Below are 16548 nucleotides of genomic sequence, written 5' to 3'. Positions count from 1 at the left end.
ATGGGAGCAAATTCTGTGTACATTGTATTGACAGGCGATAAAGAATGTGGATAAATCATAAGGAAAGCTACAGGCCATCAAACTTACCGGAAACAGTGGCCTATGATGCAGGCTTCGTAATGGTTTGGAGTTGCATATGATTTGGAGCCCGCATGGAGCTGATGATTATAGATGATGGTACTTTGACAGTACAGGGCTATAGCACCGACATCCTGGAACTGCATGGTGTGCCTTTTACACAGTTTTAGGTAGTAATTTCAATTTTATGTGCGTCCATAGAGTAAGAAAATCGGGCATTATTACCTAAACGATGCTGGCGTAGCCCAGGTGGAGAGGCCAGCGTGGTCTACGGATGTGGATCCGATTGAAGACGTGTGGCACATCAATGGGTGAACGGTACGAGATAAAACTCCAGCTCCAAAATGTGTCCAGGAGCTCGAGTTGGCGCTAGTGGAGGAGTAGGAGAATATCCCACAGGAAATGATTGACAATTGAAATGCAAGCATGGAATGGCGTATCCAGGCCCTCTTGAGATCCATAGAAGGCATTACACGCTTTTAACATGGCATTTCTTTAATAAAAATGGAGAATTTATCTTAAAAACTTACTATTGAAATTTCAAAGATTTTCGTAATTTTTTGATTTTTGCTGATTTTTTCTATTTTTCACGTTTTTATGCCCTAAGTTTATATACAATTTATTTTTTAATAATCAATTAGTCAATAAATAAATAAATATATAAAAATCAGTGAACAATTTAAAAAAAATTGAAAATGTTGTTATGTTCCTCTAATTTTGCCGGTGTGTTTAGCTGAATGAAAAATGAGCATTCAATTACATTATTAATAATTACCTTTTTCTGGTACTGGCAGTTTTCACAATCTTTCTGCTTTTCATATTCTTCGACCATCTCGGTAATCTTGACCGGACTGCATTCAATCATTTTGGAATCGTTTGCAGGTCCTAGAATCACAAAATAAGTAACAAAATTAAGTTTTATATACAGACAAACGTGTTCAACTCACTACGAAGCTTACATATTATATTACTTAAAACATACACGTTTACATAATATTATACGCATTTTTACTTTGCATAACACAACGCGACGAAATAACGTAGGTGTGAGTCAATATCTCTGATGGCATACATAGCTATAGTTTGTGCGTTTTATGATGATATGCGTGACACATTATAATTGACAATAGTAGGGAAGTTATCTAACAAAAATTGATCGATAGTTTAAAAATATCGAATCACATCGTAAAGGAATTGCAATCGAAATTATCGATTTCGTACTGACATTTCAGTGGTGCCGGCGATTTAAGATAGCCGCCCTTTTTTATCGATTTGATTTCGATTCAACAGAGTCAATCTCTATTGACATAAGTTCCGTTTCATGCATATGACATTTTTCAAATGTTTTCGTAACAATAATTTTATACTCCTATTTCGCAGTTAATATTTATAATTTTTATTAATAAGTTAGCATTTAGCATCTTTTCATTTTTATTCATTTACAATTATAGGAAACATTTGTTTTTGTAGATGGAATATAATTTATTACATTTTGATTTTTTTTTGTTTTCTTGTAAAAAAAAACCCGTAGCAAGGAACATGAAAACTGTCACCCATATCATCTTAGAACGCACAAACTATAGAAAAACTTCATCCAGCACAGACATAATATTATAATATACAATGCTTTAGTAAAAATTCAGAAGCTAGGCACCTGACCTTTTTAATCTAGGAGCGATGTGAAAAATTATCGCAACTTATTCAGTAAACTCAAAAAAAACTCTTATGAAGACACAGGCTAGAATTCATGACTGTAAGAGCTAGTCCACACGGCGTGTTGTGTCAGCGTGGCGTCGGCGCAGCGCTGCCGTTGCGTTGTTTTACATACAAATTACCAAGGTGTTCACACGGCGCCCTGGGTCGTGACAGCAGCGCGCAACGCACACATGACGGACAGCTGCCCCCGAGACGAAGCGGGAGGGGGTGTTGACGTTAAGACTGCTTTGCGATAACGCAGCGCCCGTGTGGCTGGCTATGCGTCAAACGGCAGCGCTGCGTCGACGCAACGCTGACGCAACGCCCATGTTGACAGGCTCTTACTGCCTCTAATAACAGTGTAACATATAGGGCACTCACTGGTAGTCAATCTATCGCTAAGCTGCAGCAGCTCATGCGCTTCGGTCCGCAACCGGCGTAACGACAACTCCAACTCCGCCTTGATACTCGCGCCCAGGTCTCGCTGGTGACGCAGGTAACCGGCCACGGCGCTCTCGTCTAACGTCGCGAGGATGTCGTCTAGACGAGGCGCGAAGTGGACGCGACGAGACACGTCGAGACCCGGACTGGAAGGCCGCGAGTCGTCGAACGTGCTGCTGTAAGTACAATATTATTTTATTTATACGTGGGAGAGCCATGCTTCGGCACAAATGGGCCGGCTCGACCGGAGAAATACCATGTTCTCCAGAAAACCCGAGCGCTGTTTCGCCGAGTCAGTGAGTTTACTGGAGGCCCAATCCCCTACCCTCCTATTACCCTATTCCCTCTTAAAAGTCCGGCAACGCACCTGCAGCTCTTCTGATGCTGCGAGTGTCCATGGGCGACGGAAGTTGCTTTCCATCAGGTGACCCGTTTGCTCGTCTGCCCCTTATTGAAAAAAATCCTAATTGAAATAATTAAACTGTGTTTACAAGTGTATTGATGTTTTTGCCCTTGTCAGTCAAACAACTTTACTATTTTATGAGACAAGGAAACACACACAACTTTACAACAGTATACAGTGTGTTTTTTTTTCTTCAAGTTCTCTTCAAGAGGCAGTAACGTAGCTGACGTAGATGTTCATCAACTAGTTGGCTTACAACATTGCCTACACCTTGCCAAAGTGTAAAACGCTTCATTTTAATATACTTACTGTAAAATATCATACTATATTTTCGATGCCACCAAAGAAGCTAACGATGTTCCTTGTCTCATAGTACAACTACAAATCGTTACCATATCACAATCGATACAACAATTCATTAAAATCGACGCTCGCTAATCCGTTTATAAACATCAAACGAGGCGCGCATGTCGAACAACAAAACTACTTGACTGTCGACTTGACTTGGCAGCATGCCAGTGCACTTGCACTATGCAATAATTTCTTAGAACCTGTGGATACGCACGCATAATTAATACAGATTTACCGCGGAGGATATAGAACTTTCATGGAAACGTCGCACGTTATTTACACCTGTTTGGTGGCTTAGCACAATCGTCTGGAATATGATTTTCCACGAAGGGAACTTAAAATATTTTAATGACAATCACCTGAATAAATCGGATAAATCTTTCGAGTGACAACGGATCTTAGTTTAGGATATAATATTTTATTTAATGACCAATAAGTAAATTCAATTTTTTGTAAGCACGCAAGACAACACGCAATATATAGACCGCTTGAATATTCGCTGTGGCCAGCCCTTATGCTGGAGCTCATGCCACCCGTCGTTCGTTTGATTTATCATCGACACTTATTACAACTGGGCGTGCATAATATTATGACATATTCTAATCGTGAACGCACTGCACGTCGTCGGCCGATAGAAGCAAAAATTTAGTGTCAGCGCCCGCTAATATAGGTAAATGGCATTAGTAATGCTCACTCACGTGTGACACTTGCGTGCGTGCGTATACCATTTGCGTACATCAACGCCCGGCTCTATCTATGACACCTGTGTTGCGTGCGTGCGTACATATGACAGATGTGTGCGTAGGCGGCTTGCGTGCGTGCGTATGCTACTTGCGTGTGTGTACGTACTCGTCGGGTGCGAAGTGGCGCAGCAGGTTGTGCAGCACGGTGCGGTTGAGCTCGTCCTCCGCGCTGGCGCAGTACGCCACCAGCTGCGACACCGCACACTGCAGCATCAACGCCGTTGCGCGCAGCTCATCCCTGTGACAAAAACTTTCTTTAGCGATTGAAAAGAAGGCGAGCTCCTTTTTATCGACAAGGCAAAGCCAAAAAGGATGGGCAATGATTAGTTCATTTGGTCCACTTTGAAAAACAACTAGGTACTTGTCTTTGTTTTAATGACTGACATTTCTATAAATTCGCGATGACCATGGTAAACTAGACATAGCTAGCATAATCAGACCACATATTTAACATATTTTGATTGTGTTTTTGCACTTGAATCATGATCAAATCGGTAAATTGGTGTCTTTCTTGCACATTGCTGCTGTCTCACTCGAACAGCGCTATAGCTGTCTCACTCGCGCAGTGACGTCATGGGCCTACCTCTCCTTGGTGAGCTCCTCCAGCTGTCGGTTCTGGTCGAAGTTGTTGTTGCGCCGCTGCCGCCATCTGTCCCCGTCCGCCGGCGACTCCTAGCTCGCACATTGCCACTGTCTCACTCGCACAGCGCTACAGCTGTCTCGCTCGCACAGAGACGTCATGGGCCTACCTCTCCTTGGTGAGCTCCTCCAGCTGTCGGTTCTGGTCGAAGCTGTTGTTGCGCCGCTGCCGCCATCTGTCCCCATCCGCCGGCGACTCCTAGCTCGCACATTGCCGCTGTCTCACTCGCACAGCGCTACAGCTGTCTCGCTCGCACGGTGACGTCATGGGCCTACCTCTCCTTGGTGAGCTCCTCCAGCTGTCGGTTCTGGTCGAAGTTGTTGTTGCGCCGCTGCCGCCATCTGTCCCCGTCCGCCGGCGACTCCTAGCTCGCACATTGCCGCTGTCTCACTCGCACAGCGCTACAGCTGTCTCGCTCGCACAGTGACTTCATGGGCCTACCTCTCCTTGGTGAGCTCCTCCAGCTGTCGGTTCTGGTCGAAGCTGTTGTTGCGCCGCTGCCGCCATCTGTCCCCGTCCGCCGGCGACTCCTCGCGGACCGCGGAGCACTGGAAAAGTTTTGAGGTTAGGTAGTGAGTTTTATGTTAGGAATAAAAATTAAGAGGATCAAATGAATGAATCGTAATGAATTCAATTTACGTATCATGATGAATTGCCCAAAGAAACTTGGTGAAAACTGAATTAAGTACCAAAATCAAGGGGTACAAATTATAAGCGTATTATATAGTAAATAAAATAAAAATCAAATATCTTTTTATTCAAAATGGGTATCATGATACACTTTTGAAAGTCGAACGAAGAAACTACGTTGCCTACCACCGGTTCGGGAACTACCCCGCTGAGAAGAACCGGCGTAAGAAACTCGCACGGGGCCATCTTTTACTAAAAAAATGGAAAATTACAATGTTATGGCTTACAGCTATGTAACAAAATAAAAGAAAAGTAACCTGCATGGAGCCACCCTATTCCCAAGGTGTGCTGTCCTCGATGAAATCATTGACTTTATAATACGCTTTAGCACACAAACTTTTTTTAACTGCTTTTTTTTTAATTTGTTTAAGGGTAGATTTTGAACATTTTCTGGGATTTTATTGTATAGGCGTATACATTGGCCTATAAAGGATTTGCTTACTTTGGCTAGTCTGAACATTAGTATTGCTAACTTGTTCTTATTTCTAGTATTTACATTATGATTATCACTTTTCTTTTTGAAAATGTTTATGTTCTTTCTAACATATAAGAGATTTTCCAAAATGTATTGAGATGCGACGGTCAGAATTTTTATTTCTTTAAATTTTTCTCTTAGAGATTCAAAAGACGACATCTTATAAATAGAACGTATAGCTCGCTTCTGCAGCACAAATATTGTATTAATGTCCGCCGCGTTTCCCCACAAGAGGATGCCGTAAGACATTATGCTATGAAAGTAGCTAAAGTAAATCGCGCGGTCTCTACATCAATGATTTCACGAATTTTTTTAACAGTATTTGCTGCAGAACTAAGCTTATCTGCCAGTTTTGCAATATGTGGACCCCATTGTAACTTACAATCCAGCGTTATGCCTAGGAATACGGTGGTGTCCACTAAATTCATTTTCTTATCATTTAATAGTACATTGGTTTGTATTTACCTAACATTTGGCAAGATAAATTTTAAACATTTCGTTTTATTAGAGTTCAGAAGTAAATTATTAACATTAAACCAATGTACTACTTTTGAGAGAGCACTATTTCCCTCGTCATATTTTTTTTTTATGAAACATTTTTTTTTATATGGGGCAAACGAGCAAACGGGTCACCTGATGGAAAGCAACTTACGTCGCCCATGGACACTCGCAGCATCAGAAGAGCTGCAGGTGCGTTGCCGGCCTTTTAAGGGGTAATAGAGGATGGTAGGGAAAGGAATAGGGGAGGGTACGGAAGGGAAATGGGTAGGGGATTGGGCCTCCGGTAAACTCACTCACTCGGCGAAATACAGCGGAAGCGCTGTTTCACGCCGGTTTTCTGTGAGGACGCCTCTTCACATTAAAAATTAGTGAAGTGTCATCAGCAAAAAGTACTATCTCATGCTTATCTTTAACAAGATAAGGTAAATGATTTATATAGATAAGAAAAAGAAAGAAAAGGGCCTAAAATGGACCCTTGTGGCACACCTAGTTTTATTTTGGTTCCATTAGACCTTATGGAGTTTACTTCCACCCTCTGCGTTCTATTTAGTGTCATTAAATGACGCGTAGAAACCAGCAGTACTGCTGAAACACACTTGAATTGTAGATTTTCAAAATCCCAGATAAAATCCCAGATAATCTAGGCAGTATCTAAGCTAAGAATAATTTCTTTAATTCTGAAAATAAAAGAGCATGTGTGTCTTAAAACTACTTATTTTGTAATATTCTCGCAAATTTTACACACGTACCAAAAACCTTCTCAGCATAACCATATTGCTACATGTTGCACTACACTCCACAGCTGCACTGACCACTTATGTTCTCACTGTCACTGCATCCTTACGCATATTCAATTGAAATAAATATCACTTTATCAGTCTGTTAAGACAATTGAAGTGTCAAGTACACTTTCAACGGTTTTGTTAAGATGCTGTTTACATTGTGAACTATTTAGAACTTAGAAGACATGAATTTTTGTTATTTGTGAAAGTAATAAAGATGGAAGGTGCGTTAATATTAGTGTAGAAGAAGAGGTAAAGAGATCAAAAATTTATCGAGCCACAAAATTTGTCTTGCCTAACTCTAACCTACTCTTAATTTTTAGTTGTGAAAACTTTGTTTTCTAACAAAATAAACATCGTAGTCTTATCATCTTGTGATTGGTTATGTTATAAAGGTGCAGATTTTCTACGTCATATAAAGACGCCTAGACGAAAATAACAAAGGTAATTTAAAACTTTTAACTAATCATCATACCTGTATAGTCAAATCCAGTTCAGATATTTTCAATGAATTCTTAATTTATTATTATTTTCTTAACAAATTATCACTTAACACGTTGACCAACCAAACAACTTAAATCGTTTTATCATTACGTTTGACGATTATTTATATTGATTTGAGGGTACTTTAGAAATATTTCTAAAGAACTCTGACATTGGCAACTCACTGAGGCCGCCACAACTTAAAGAAGAAGAAGAACATTGTGTGACAGTGACACAGCCCACTGGCAATTTCACAAGGGATCGTTTTTTTAATTAAAGAAGAAGATAATGAATAAAAGATTTAAAATGGATGTCTAACCTTATTTTCTTCAAAGATTAAATAAAATCGGCCAAGTGCGAGTTGGACTCGAGCACGAAGGGTTCCGTACCATTAAAAAGCAAAATTAGGTGAAAAATGAGTTTTTTTTTTATGGAAGCCTATTGGCTATTGCCATTATTGATATCGAGCATAAAATAGCAAAAAAATACGTTTGTTGTATAGGAGCCGCCCTTAAATATTTAATTTATTTTGTTTTTACTTTTTAGTATTTGTTGTTATAGCGGCAACATATATACACAATCTGTGAAAATTTCACAAATCTATCTATAGCGGTTCTGCTGACAGACAGACTGACAGACAGACATCGAAGTCTTTGTAATAGGGTCCCGTTTTTACCATTTGGGTACGAAACACTAAAAATTAAATCATCCAACTATTGATAAGTCGCTTCCTTATGTGTTTTACTTGTTACAAACATGCGAGCTCAGTTTCCTAGATAAGTATTTGTAAATAGGTCATAGATATCCCAGCCCACGCACACTCAATAAACAAACATGTATGTTGCTTTGTTTCTGTTACTAGAATCGACGTAAAATGGAACGACTTGAGGACTTACATATTTTGCTATAGGTGAAAAGGTATTTATGAAACGAGGCTGCTGTTCTGAACAAATTCAGCGGGGCTAAAATGGTCACATTTAGCAATTCCTCTCAATCAATTCAGCAAATGAATTGTCAAAACTGTCAAACTGACAAATGTCAAATCATTTGAGTTTTTGTTGAGTTTTGATAGTTGCATTTTGCGATTTCAGAAAAATGAATCATATTATGATTGCGTTACATTTAAAATCCAACGCCCGCTGGGCGTTGGATTTTAAATGTAACGCAGTTTGACGTCAGAGCAATGATTATTGTGTGTGTGGTAAATAATGTCAGTCAGGAGTAGGAGAATCAAAATCGGATGGTGAGTAAGTTTACATCTATACCTACCAATAAAAATAAGCAAGAGTGAGTCGGTTTGCCTCTCGCTATTTGTCGGTCTGTCTGTATGAGGTCTTCACGCTTAGACCACTAAGGCCCACTTGCTCCAAAACTTTGAGTTAAATAAATAACCCGGGGCTTAATAAATCAGTGTTAACGTTTTTAATTTTTAACTCATACTACATAATATTGCACCAGAAGAATTTATCCCAGAGTCAACTAACCCGGGCTTCTGTCATGTTCATTCATTCTTTTTACATCCAGCCAAATATGATAGAGCGAATGCTGAATAATTTAAGTGTACTGCTCTCTCTCGCTCCACAGTACTTTAAATAAGGCTATCTCCTTATGTCAGATTTGAAATGACACGTGGTTCTATGTCGCATTGTGTTGTGAATTGTGATATTTTGTGCAAATAAATTAAGCGGAAAATGATTAAAATTGGGAAGAAACACTTGTAACCATTGTTTATCTAGTCTACCGATTTATTAAGGAGTTCACTAAAGACGCACTAATCCAATGATATTATTATTAAACTTTGGTAGGGAATTACTTTTTATGCTCATTTGTATATTGCAATTATTTTCAATTTTATTTAATAAAAAGAGAACAGTTTCTTTTTCTAGGCGAAATCTTCGATGGAAATCTTTGTCTCTTTGTGAGTAAATACGGGACCCTAAACAGATCGGTCCGTTCTACAATCCTTCTGTAAGACGAGTCCGAACTAATGTATTCGATAATTTCTTCATCATCATCAGATAACAACCACTGATCATTTATCATGGTTAAACACAAAATAAAATCGGTACCTATTACTTAACACAACAAAGTACATAAGTCATAACCGAAAAATCTCAGTTTTGATATTACTAACCCAGAGTTAGTTGATTTAACCCTCCGACATCGGTGGGTTAAAAATTAAAAAAAATAACTTTCTTTTCCTCGTGGTTAACTGGAGGTTAACTCCTAACTCTTGGTGGTGCAAGACATGATGTGAATTTAAATTCGAAGTATAATTTAACTCAGAGTTAAGCGTGTTCACCCAGTCTGGCGCAAGTGGGCCTAAGGAGTTTTAATGAAATTCACTTTCAGTTAATGCCGTAAATAGGACGGTGCCACCAGTGCCCAGGCACAGGGCGTATAGACTCTAGGGGGCGCAAGAATATCCTGACGATCCTCCCGATAAGTTCCCGCTGCGCCCCAGAGATGTTTCCCAATGTAGTAAAGGTTAAAAAAAACAAAGGTGCAGTTATATAGAAGCTCGCACAGGGCGCAAAAAGGGCTATTTACGGCACTGCTTTCAGTTCTGCGAAAGGACATAACCATATGATATCGTCTATTTAGTGCGAGAAATGATTTTTGGCGCTAAGACAGACAAAAGCTCTGTTTAATTTGTTATAGTCCATCTTCGTGAACACAAATCTTAATATATATATTTCTTGTGTGCGTGTGTATGTGACTGAACTCCTCCTAAACGACTGGACCAATTTTGATGAAATTTTTTGTGTGTGTTCGTGGAGATTCGAGAATGGTTTAGATTTACAGTTTGGTCTACTGGAAAATGTTTTTTCAATTAATTTCTTATTTATAAGGAGTTGTTGATTTTGGAATGTTTTACATTAGATCCGGCGGACGGCGCTATCATCGCATTCAATATTATTCTATTTCAATTTTAGTTTGTCCTGACAGATGGTGCTATGATTAATTTGAAAAAAAAATTGTTATTCAATTCATGTGCTGATTAAAATCTATATATATAAAAATCAATTGCTGTTCGTTAGTCTCGCTAAAACTCGAGAACGGCTGAACGGATTTATCTTATCTTGGTCTTGAATTATTCGTGGAGGTCTAGGGAAGGTTTAAAAGGTGAGAAAAATTCGAATAATTGCCGGGAAAATCCTCAAAACAGCATTTTTCTATTTCCCATACAAACGTTTTCTAAATAAAATGGAGAGTCAATTTGTAATTTATTACCGCTGCATAAAGTTCAAATTCGCGTGCGCGTTGGAGGACCTAATATCGCGTTCTGAAACTCAACAAAAGTGAAAGTGAATCGCGAACGCGACAAAATTGCATAGTCTCAAAATACATAGTACATAAATAAACACAATTTTAGCTAACTTCAGTTGTTACTCTGTCCGATTATTTTTTTATTTTAGCTAACTTAAGTTGTTACTCTGTCCGATTATTTTTTTAATAAGACTATATAGAAATCGAAAGATAAATCTATATATATAAAAATCAATTGCTGTTCGTTAGTCTCGCTAAAACTCGAGAACGGCTGAACGGATTTATCTTATCTTGGCCAATTTTGATGAAATTTTTTGTGTGTGTTCGTGGAGATTCGAGAATGGTTTAGATTTACAGTTTGGTCTACTGGAAAATGTTTTTTCAATTAATTTCTTATTTATAAGGAGTTGTTGATTTTGGAATGTTTTACATTAGATCCGGCGGACGGCGCTATCATCGCATTCAATATTATTCTATTTCAATTTTAGTTTGTCCTGACAGATGGTGTTACGATTAATTTGAAAAAAATTTTGTTATTCAATTCATGACGTGCTGATTAAAATATTAAATAAATAACACATAGGCTACAATTTTAACCGACTTTCAAAATGGGGGAGGTGTTATGTTCGTTTTCTTATATTCAACGATTACTCCGCCGTTGGTTAACCGATTTTCAAAATTTTTCTTTTGGTATATAGGGTATCATCCCAATTTGGTATTATATTCAGAAAAGTGATGATCTGATGAAGGATCCATAAGTAATCGAGGGAACTCCTCAAAACTTATAGGGAAACATATGGTGACTTCGGTTTCGTGAGAAGTATTCTAAGCATATGCTACCAACAAGTAAGATTTTGCACCGAGATATACCTGGTATACTGTGGTTCGGAAGGTGCTGAGAGAATTCCTGATTCTTTATAGATACAAGTTTGGGAGTTTCGGCGTTGTTTTAAGAACAGAAAGCATATGCTACTATGCAAATTACATTCTTCATCATCATCATCATCATCATCACTACCATATCATAGTCTTTTAGATCGAGACTCGAGTTTGTCAAGCGATAATTAAAAAAAATCTATATCTACCTAATATTATAAACCTGAAGAGTATGTTTGCTTGAACGCGTCAATCTCAGAAACTACAGGTCCGATTTAAAAACTTATCTCAGTGTTAGATAGATCATATTTTATCGAGTAAGACTCATCATTTATCGAGAAGGTTATATTATATTATTACTCTAAGACTAATACGACAGAAGAAACTCAGGAAAATGTGGGAAAAACGGGGGAAATATTTTTTATGGGAAAATGTACCTACGGATTCTGTAAAATTTCTAATTTACGCGGGCGGAGCCGCGCGGGACATCTAGTATTAAATAAATAACACATAGGCTACAATTTTAACCGACTTTCAAAATGGGGGAGGTGTTATGTTCGTTTTCTTATATTCAACGATTACTCCGCCGTTTGTTAACCGATTTTCAAAATTTTTCTTTTGGTATATAGGGTATCATCCCAATTTGGTATTATATTCAGAAAAGTGGTGATCTGATGAAGGATCCATAAGTAATCGAGGGAACTCCTCAAAACTTATAGGGAAACATATGGTGACTTCGGTTTCGTGAGAAGTATTCTAAGCATATGCTACCATCAAGTAAGATTTTGCACCGAGATATACCTGGTATACCGTGGTTCGGAAGGTGCTGAGAGAATTCCTGATTCTTTATAGATACAAGTTTGGGAGTTTCGGCGTTGTTTTAAGAACAGAAAGCATATGCTACTATGCAAATTACATTCATCATCATCATCATCATCACTACCATATTATACCATTTCATAGTCTTTTAGATCGAGACTCGAGTTTGTCAAGCGATAATTAAAAAAATCTATATCTACCTAATATTATAAACCTAAAGAGTATGTTTGCTTGAACGCGTCAATCTCAGAAACTACAGGTCCGATTTAAAAACTTATCTCAGTGTTAGATAGATCATTTATCGAGTAAGACTCATCATTTATCGAGAAGGTTATATTATATTATTACTCTAAGACTAATACGACAGAAGAAACTCAGGAAAATGTGGGAAAAACGGGGGAAATATTTTTTATGAGAAAATGTACCTACGGATTCTGTAAAATTTCTAATTTACGCGGGCGAAGCCGCGCGGGACATCTAGTAATAATATAGTCTTGAAAACTCAACAAAATCATACAAGAAATTACCTTACCACCTACCGATACTAATAAAACTCAACCACTATAATTTAATTATTAATAGCAAATCAGCTGAAATCGCTGCAGTGTGCAGTTATACATTCCCAGAAACCAGAGCAACGATTCCCAAAACCACACAGGATACCTCACTAACAAAATAAACCCAAACAGAAATAAGTCCCGTAAAACACCCAACATGTGGCACATTTTAAAAAGCACGACCCTTTTAGCTTGCATCACCCTAATTGCGACTTTAAAGTTAAGCCCATAAGCTACATCATCCCTAATCGAGCGTGCCTTTTGAACTCCTAACCTCGTGAGTTCTACAAGCTGATTTAGATTCTAACGACGTAAACGTAGGGTTAGTTTTACAATGACTGTGAGAAGTTTCAGGAGGGGAATGATGCTGGGGCGATACAGAGATAGAAAGCGGTAAAAATTAATTGAAAACGGCACGAATCTTGTAACGGTGTCCAGGAATCTCCTCCAATCACCATTAATTGTGATTGGAACCCTATGGACTTATGAGATGAGATCGATGTGATAGAGACAGATATAATTTGTCAGTAGTCATTTATGTTTTTAGGGCGGTTTGGGATCGGTATGGAACTACAGGTTTCTTTCAGTCTTAATCTCATAATACTTTTGAACGAAGCGATTAGGGCGACAATGTGGTACTAAGAGTCCCAGGAAAGGACTATGATAGTTTTTATTTCGAAACCAAGGGCCAAAAAAGAGACAGGTTAACCTATTAGAATATTTCAGAAATCTAAACTGCTTGGTAAATTCGTTTCGATCTATCGAAAATAAAGTGGTTTCTTAGCAAAGTAACGTCCATTAGAGACTAATCATACCAGTTATTAAGATCGAAACAATCGATCGCATACGAGTGGCCCTAACACGGGAAAACTATAACTGAACTAGAAAGGTGTCAGTTCCAGTTTGTCACGTTTTCCTATCAGTTGCAAACTTGTTTCGAACACAATAGGCACGTTTCAGCTAACTTTTCCGTTGAATTGTGAAAACAGGATTTATTTTCTATTTCATAGTATTTAATTACTTCTTTTATAGTCCGTACTTGAGCAAACTAGCAAACTGGTCCTTAAAGTACACATTCAGAACACTGAAAAGATACATTAAAAATTAGACTTTTTAAAGGACAGTAAAAAATATTTTTAAAACTCGCTTTAGAAGCAAACAGTTGAGTTAGGAGCCCGGGTTTGAAATCTTTTAGTTTCAGGACTATGATCTCAATTATTCTCATCTTTGATGAAAAGGAGACACGATCAAGTGTTTCCAAACATCAACTTTCCTACTGCTTTTTAAGTTACTTTGCAAATACATACAATATTTTAGTGTTACAGACAGCACAGTTGTGGGAAATCGGTTCGTCGCACATGCAAACAAACAAACAACAAACAAATACGTATTGCGTTCAAACCCTTTACACAGTTCCCTGACCCAAAAAGCGACAATTACAGCGTGTTGCCAAACAATCCAGTTCCAAGTGATGGTTCCAAATGGGTACGTCGTTAAACGGGCCCCTCTCCCTATTTAATCAATAAACGCTTCCAAAATTTATGGGACACTGCAGATGAGAGCTCAGCATAATCTTTTAGGGTTCCGCATAATCGTTTGCAATCTTTACACTCTATTCGATGTAAACTTTGAATCGATTATATTATTAACATTATCTATGACTATTTTGCAATAAAAATACTAAATATGTAATTGCAAAGTCTCAATTTAAAATGCACAACTTTTTATTTTCATTTAAATTTCTTTAATAAGAAACTCGTACATTTTCCTTCTCTTGAGCCCTGACTCCTTATTTTTACCTGACATGTTCATAATGACATGAATAATTAATCAAGACTGGATCATTGTATTAACCCTTGATTAGTAATGTTATTTATTTCGATTCTTGCCATCAATTAATGAGTAGGCAGAATTTGTTAGGCTTAGGTAAGTTGTTCGTTTACAACAAGTTGTTTTTTACGTGGGAGAGCCATGCTTCGGCACGAATGGGCCAGCTCGACCGGAGAAATACGTTCTCACAGAAAACCGGCGTGAAACAGCGCTTGCGCTGTGTTTCGCCGAGTGAGTGAGTTTACCGGAGGCCCAGTCCCCTACCCTATTCCCTTCACTACCCTCCCCTATCCCCTTCCCTACCCTCCCCTATTACCCTATTCCCTCTTAAAAGGCCAGCAACGCACTTGCAGCTCTTCTGATGCTACGAGTGTCCATGGGCGACGGAAGTTGCTTTCCATCAGGTGACCCGTTTGCTCGTCTGCCCCCTTATTTCATAAAAAAAAAATCTGTCTGTCTGTCGGTCCTTTTGTTGAAACCGCTAAATCAATTTTGATGTTTCGTATATTGTCCCGGAGAAGATACCGGTACCGCATAATTCGTATTTCAGCGCAACAAAACCGAAAATATCTAGTACAAAATACTTCGCTTACACAGAAATCCCATTCCTAAAACGGCATCATCATGGTGATATTTCAAGGAAAAGTAACGACGTGAAGAGTTCATACGCGTTGAGAGTAACGTCATACGAATATTAATAGACTGAATTCAGATTGGTTGGTACTTGGTAGGCATTTCGTTAATTTAAAATGCTGCAAGTAATTAACAGGACTTGTAAGAAATTGACCTATGACAGCTGCAAAGGCAACTCTGTTATTATAGTGTCTACTGCCTAGTTGATAACTTTCAAGTTTTCATCTTGAAGAACAATGAAAAACATTTGATCAAAGAAGTAAGCGGGATGATATAACGGCAATTAATTTTGAACACGACTAAAAGATCCAATATTATGCTTGGGAAAATGCTTGAGAATAAACAAAAATGCGAAACTGTTTATCTGTCTCTCTACTTCTACTACCTCTTTAAGCTAAAACCGCTAAACCTTTTCCGATAAAATTTTATATTGAAGTTCTTTGAGTCCCATGAAAGGATTAAGGACATAGGCTAGTTTTAATACCGGGAAAAATGTACGTATTTACGTTAAAACTACTGAACCGATTTAGATAAAATTTGGCAGATAAGAGTGCCGGCGAAATAGGATAATTTTCATTGTAATGTATGGTTCCAGGCGATAAACAAGATACTGGTAACATCTAATCATAAAGCACATTCACATCACATACGCTTATATCATCACAATTCGCAACGGTCACTATTCGTTTAACAAGTTCACTCGTGTGTACGCACAGCGGTACGCACACTCGCCCGCTCTATGACGTCACAGCATGCACGTACGCTCGCAGCGGGGGCATCCGCGTGACTGCCATCCTTCGGGAGCGCTGTTATTGTTTTTGTGCGGTTATATTTATTTAGTACGGTCTCATCTCGATTACCGTTCATCATCACTTTTGTGCTGGGGTTTCGTGGGCTAATAACTACTAATATTTAAATGCATAAATGTGTCTGTTAACTCTTGATAATATTCATATTATTATAGAATAAAAGGTTCCGGCAAATAAAATAGGCTCTTTTTGATACTGGAAAAAAATCTGTTCGGTTTCCTTGAAGAATACCCGTATTTTTCAGCTTCCGGCGTCCTTCTCACTAACCCAAAAGGGATTTCCATCTAGCAAGCCAAATATGTAATACGACGTATTTGTTGGCGACACGACAAACTCGGCGGGGCCGTGGTCGCCTGGTAGTAGAGCAGTGGACTGTATCTTGTGGGTGAAGGATGCCGGATGGAAAATTCCTAAAGAAGGAGGTGCAGGTTGAGGAGACGAGAAGGAAACACAGGAGGAAACTTGGTACTGC

General features: G+C 38.5%; 1 protein-coding gene across 2 annotated transcripts in view; it reads right to left on the bottom strand.

The window, feature by feature from the left end:
• Positions 1-16548, bottom strand: part of LOC121735697 (centromere-associated protein E-like) — a 72339-nt gene that overhangs the window by 36148 nt on the left and 19643 nt on the right. For both annotated transcript variants that reach the window (XM_042126598.1, XM_042126600.1), the window contains exons 10-13: positions 4793-4899; positions 3818-3949; positions 2155-2390; positions 854-963 (exon numbers count right to left, since the gene is read on the bottom strand). In XM_042126598.1, the coding sequence (XP_041982532.1) occupies positions 854-963; positions 2155-2390; positions 3818-3949; positions 4793-4899 (585 nt within the window). The remainder of the gene's footprint in view (positions 1-853; positions 964-2154; positions 2391-3817; positions 3950-4792; positions 4900-16548) is intronic.

The sequence above is a fragment of the Aricia agestis genome, chromosome 17, assembly GCF_905147365.1.
Source record: "Aricia agestis chromosome 17, ilAriAges1.1, whole genome shotgun sequence".
NCBI classification, from domain to species: domain Eukaryota; kingdom Metazoa; phylum Arthropoda; class Insecta; order Lepidoptera; family Lycaenidae; genus Aricia; species Aricia agestis.
Note: the sequence above shows the minus strand (reverse complement) of the source record. Positions and strands in the feature narration are given on the sequence as shown.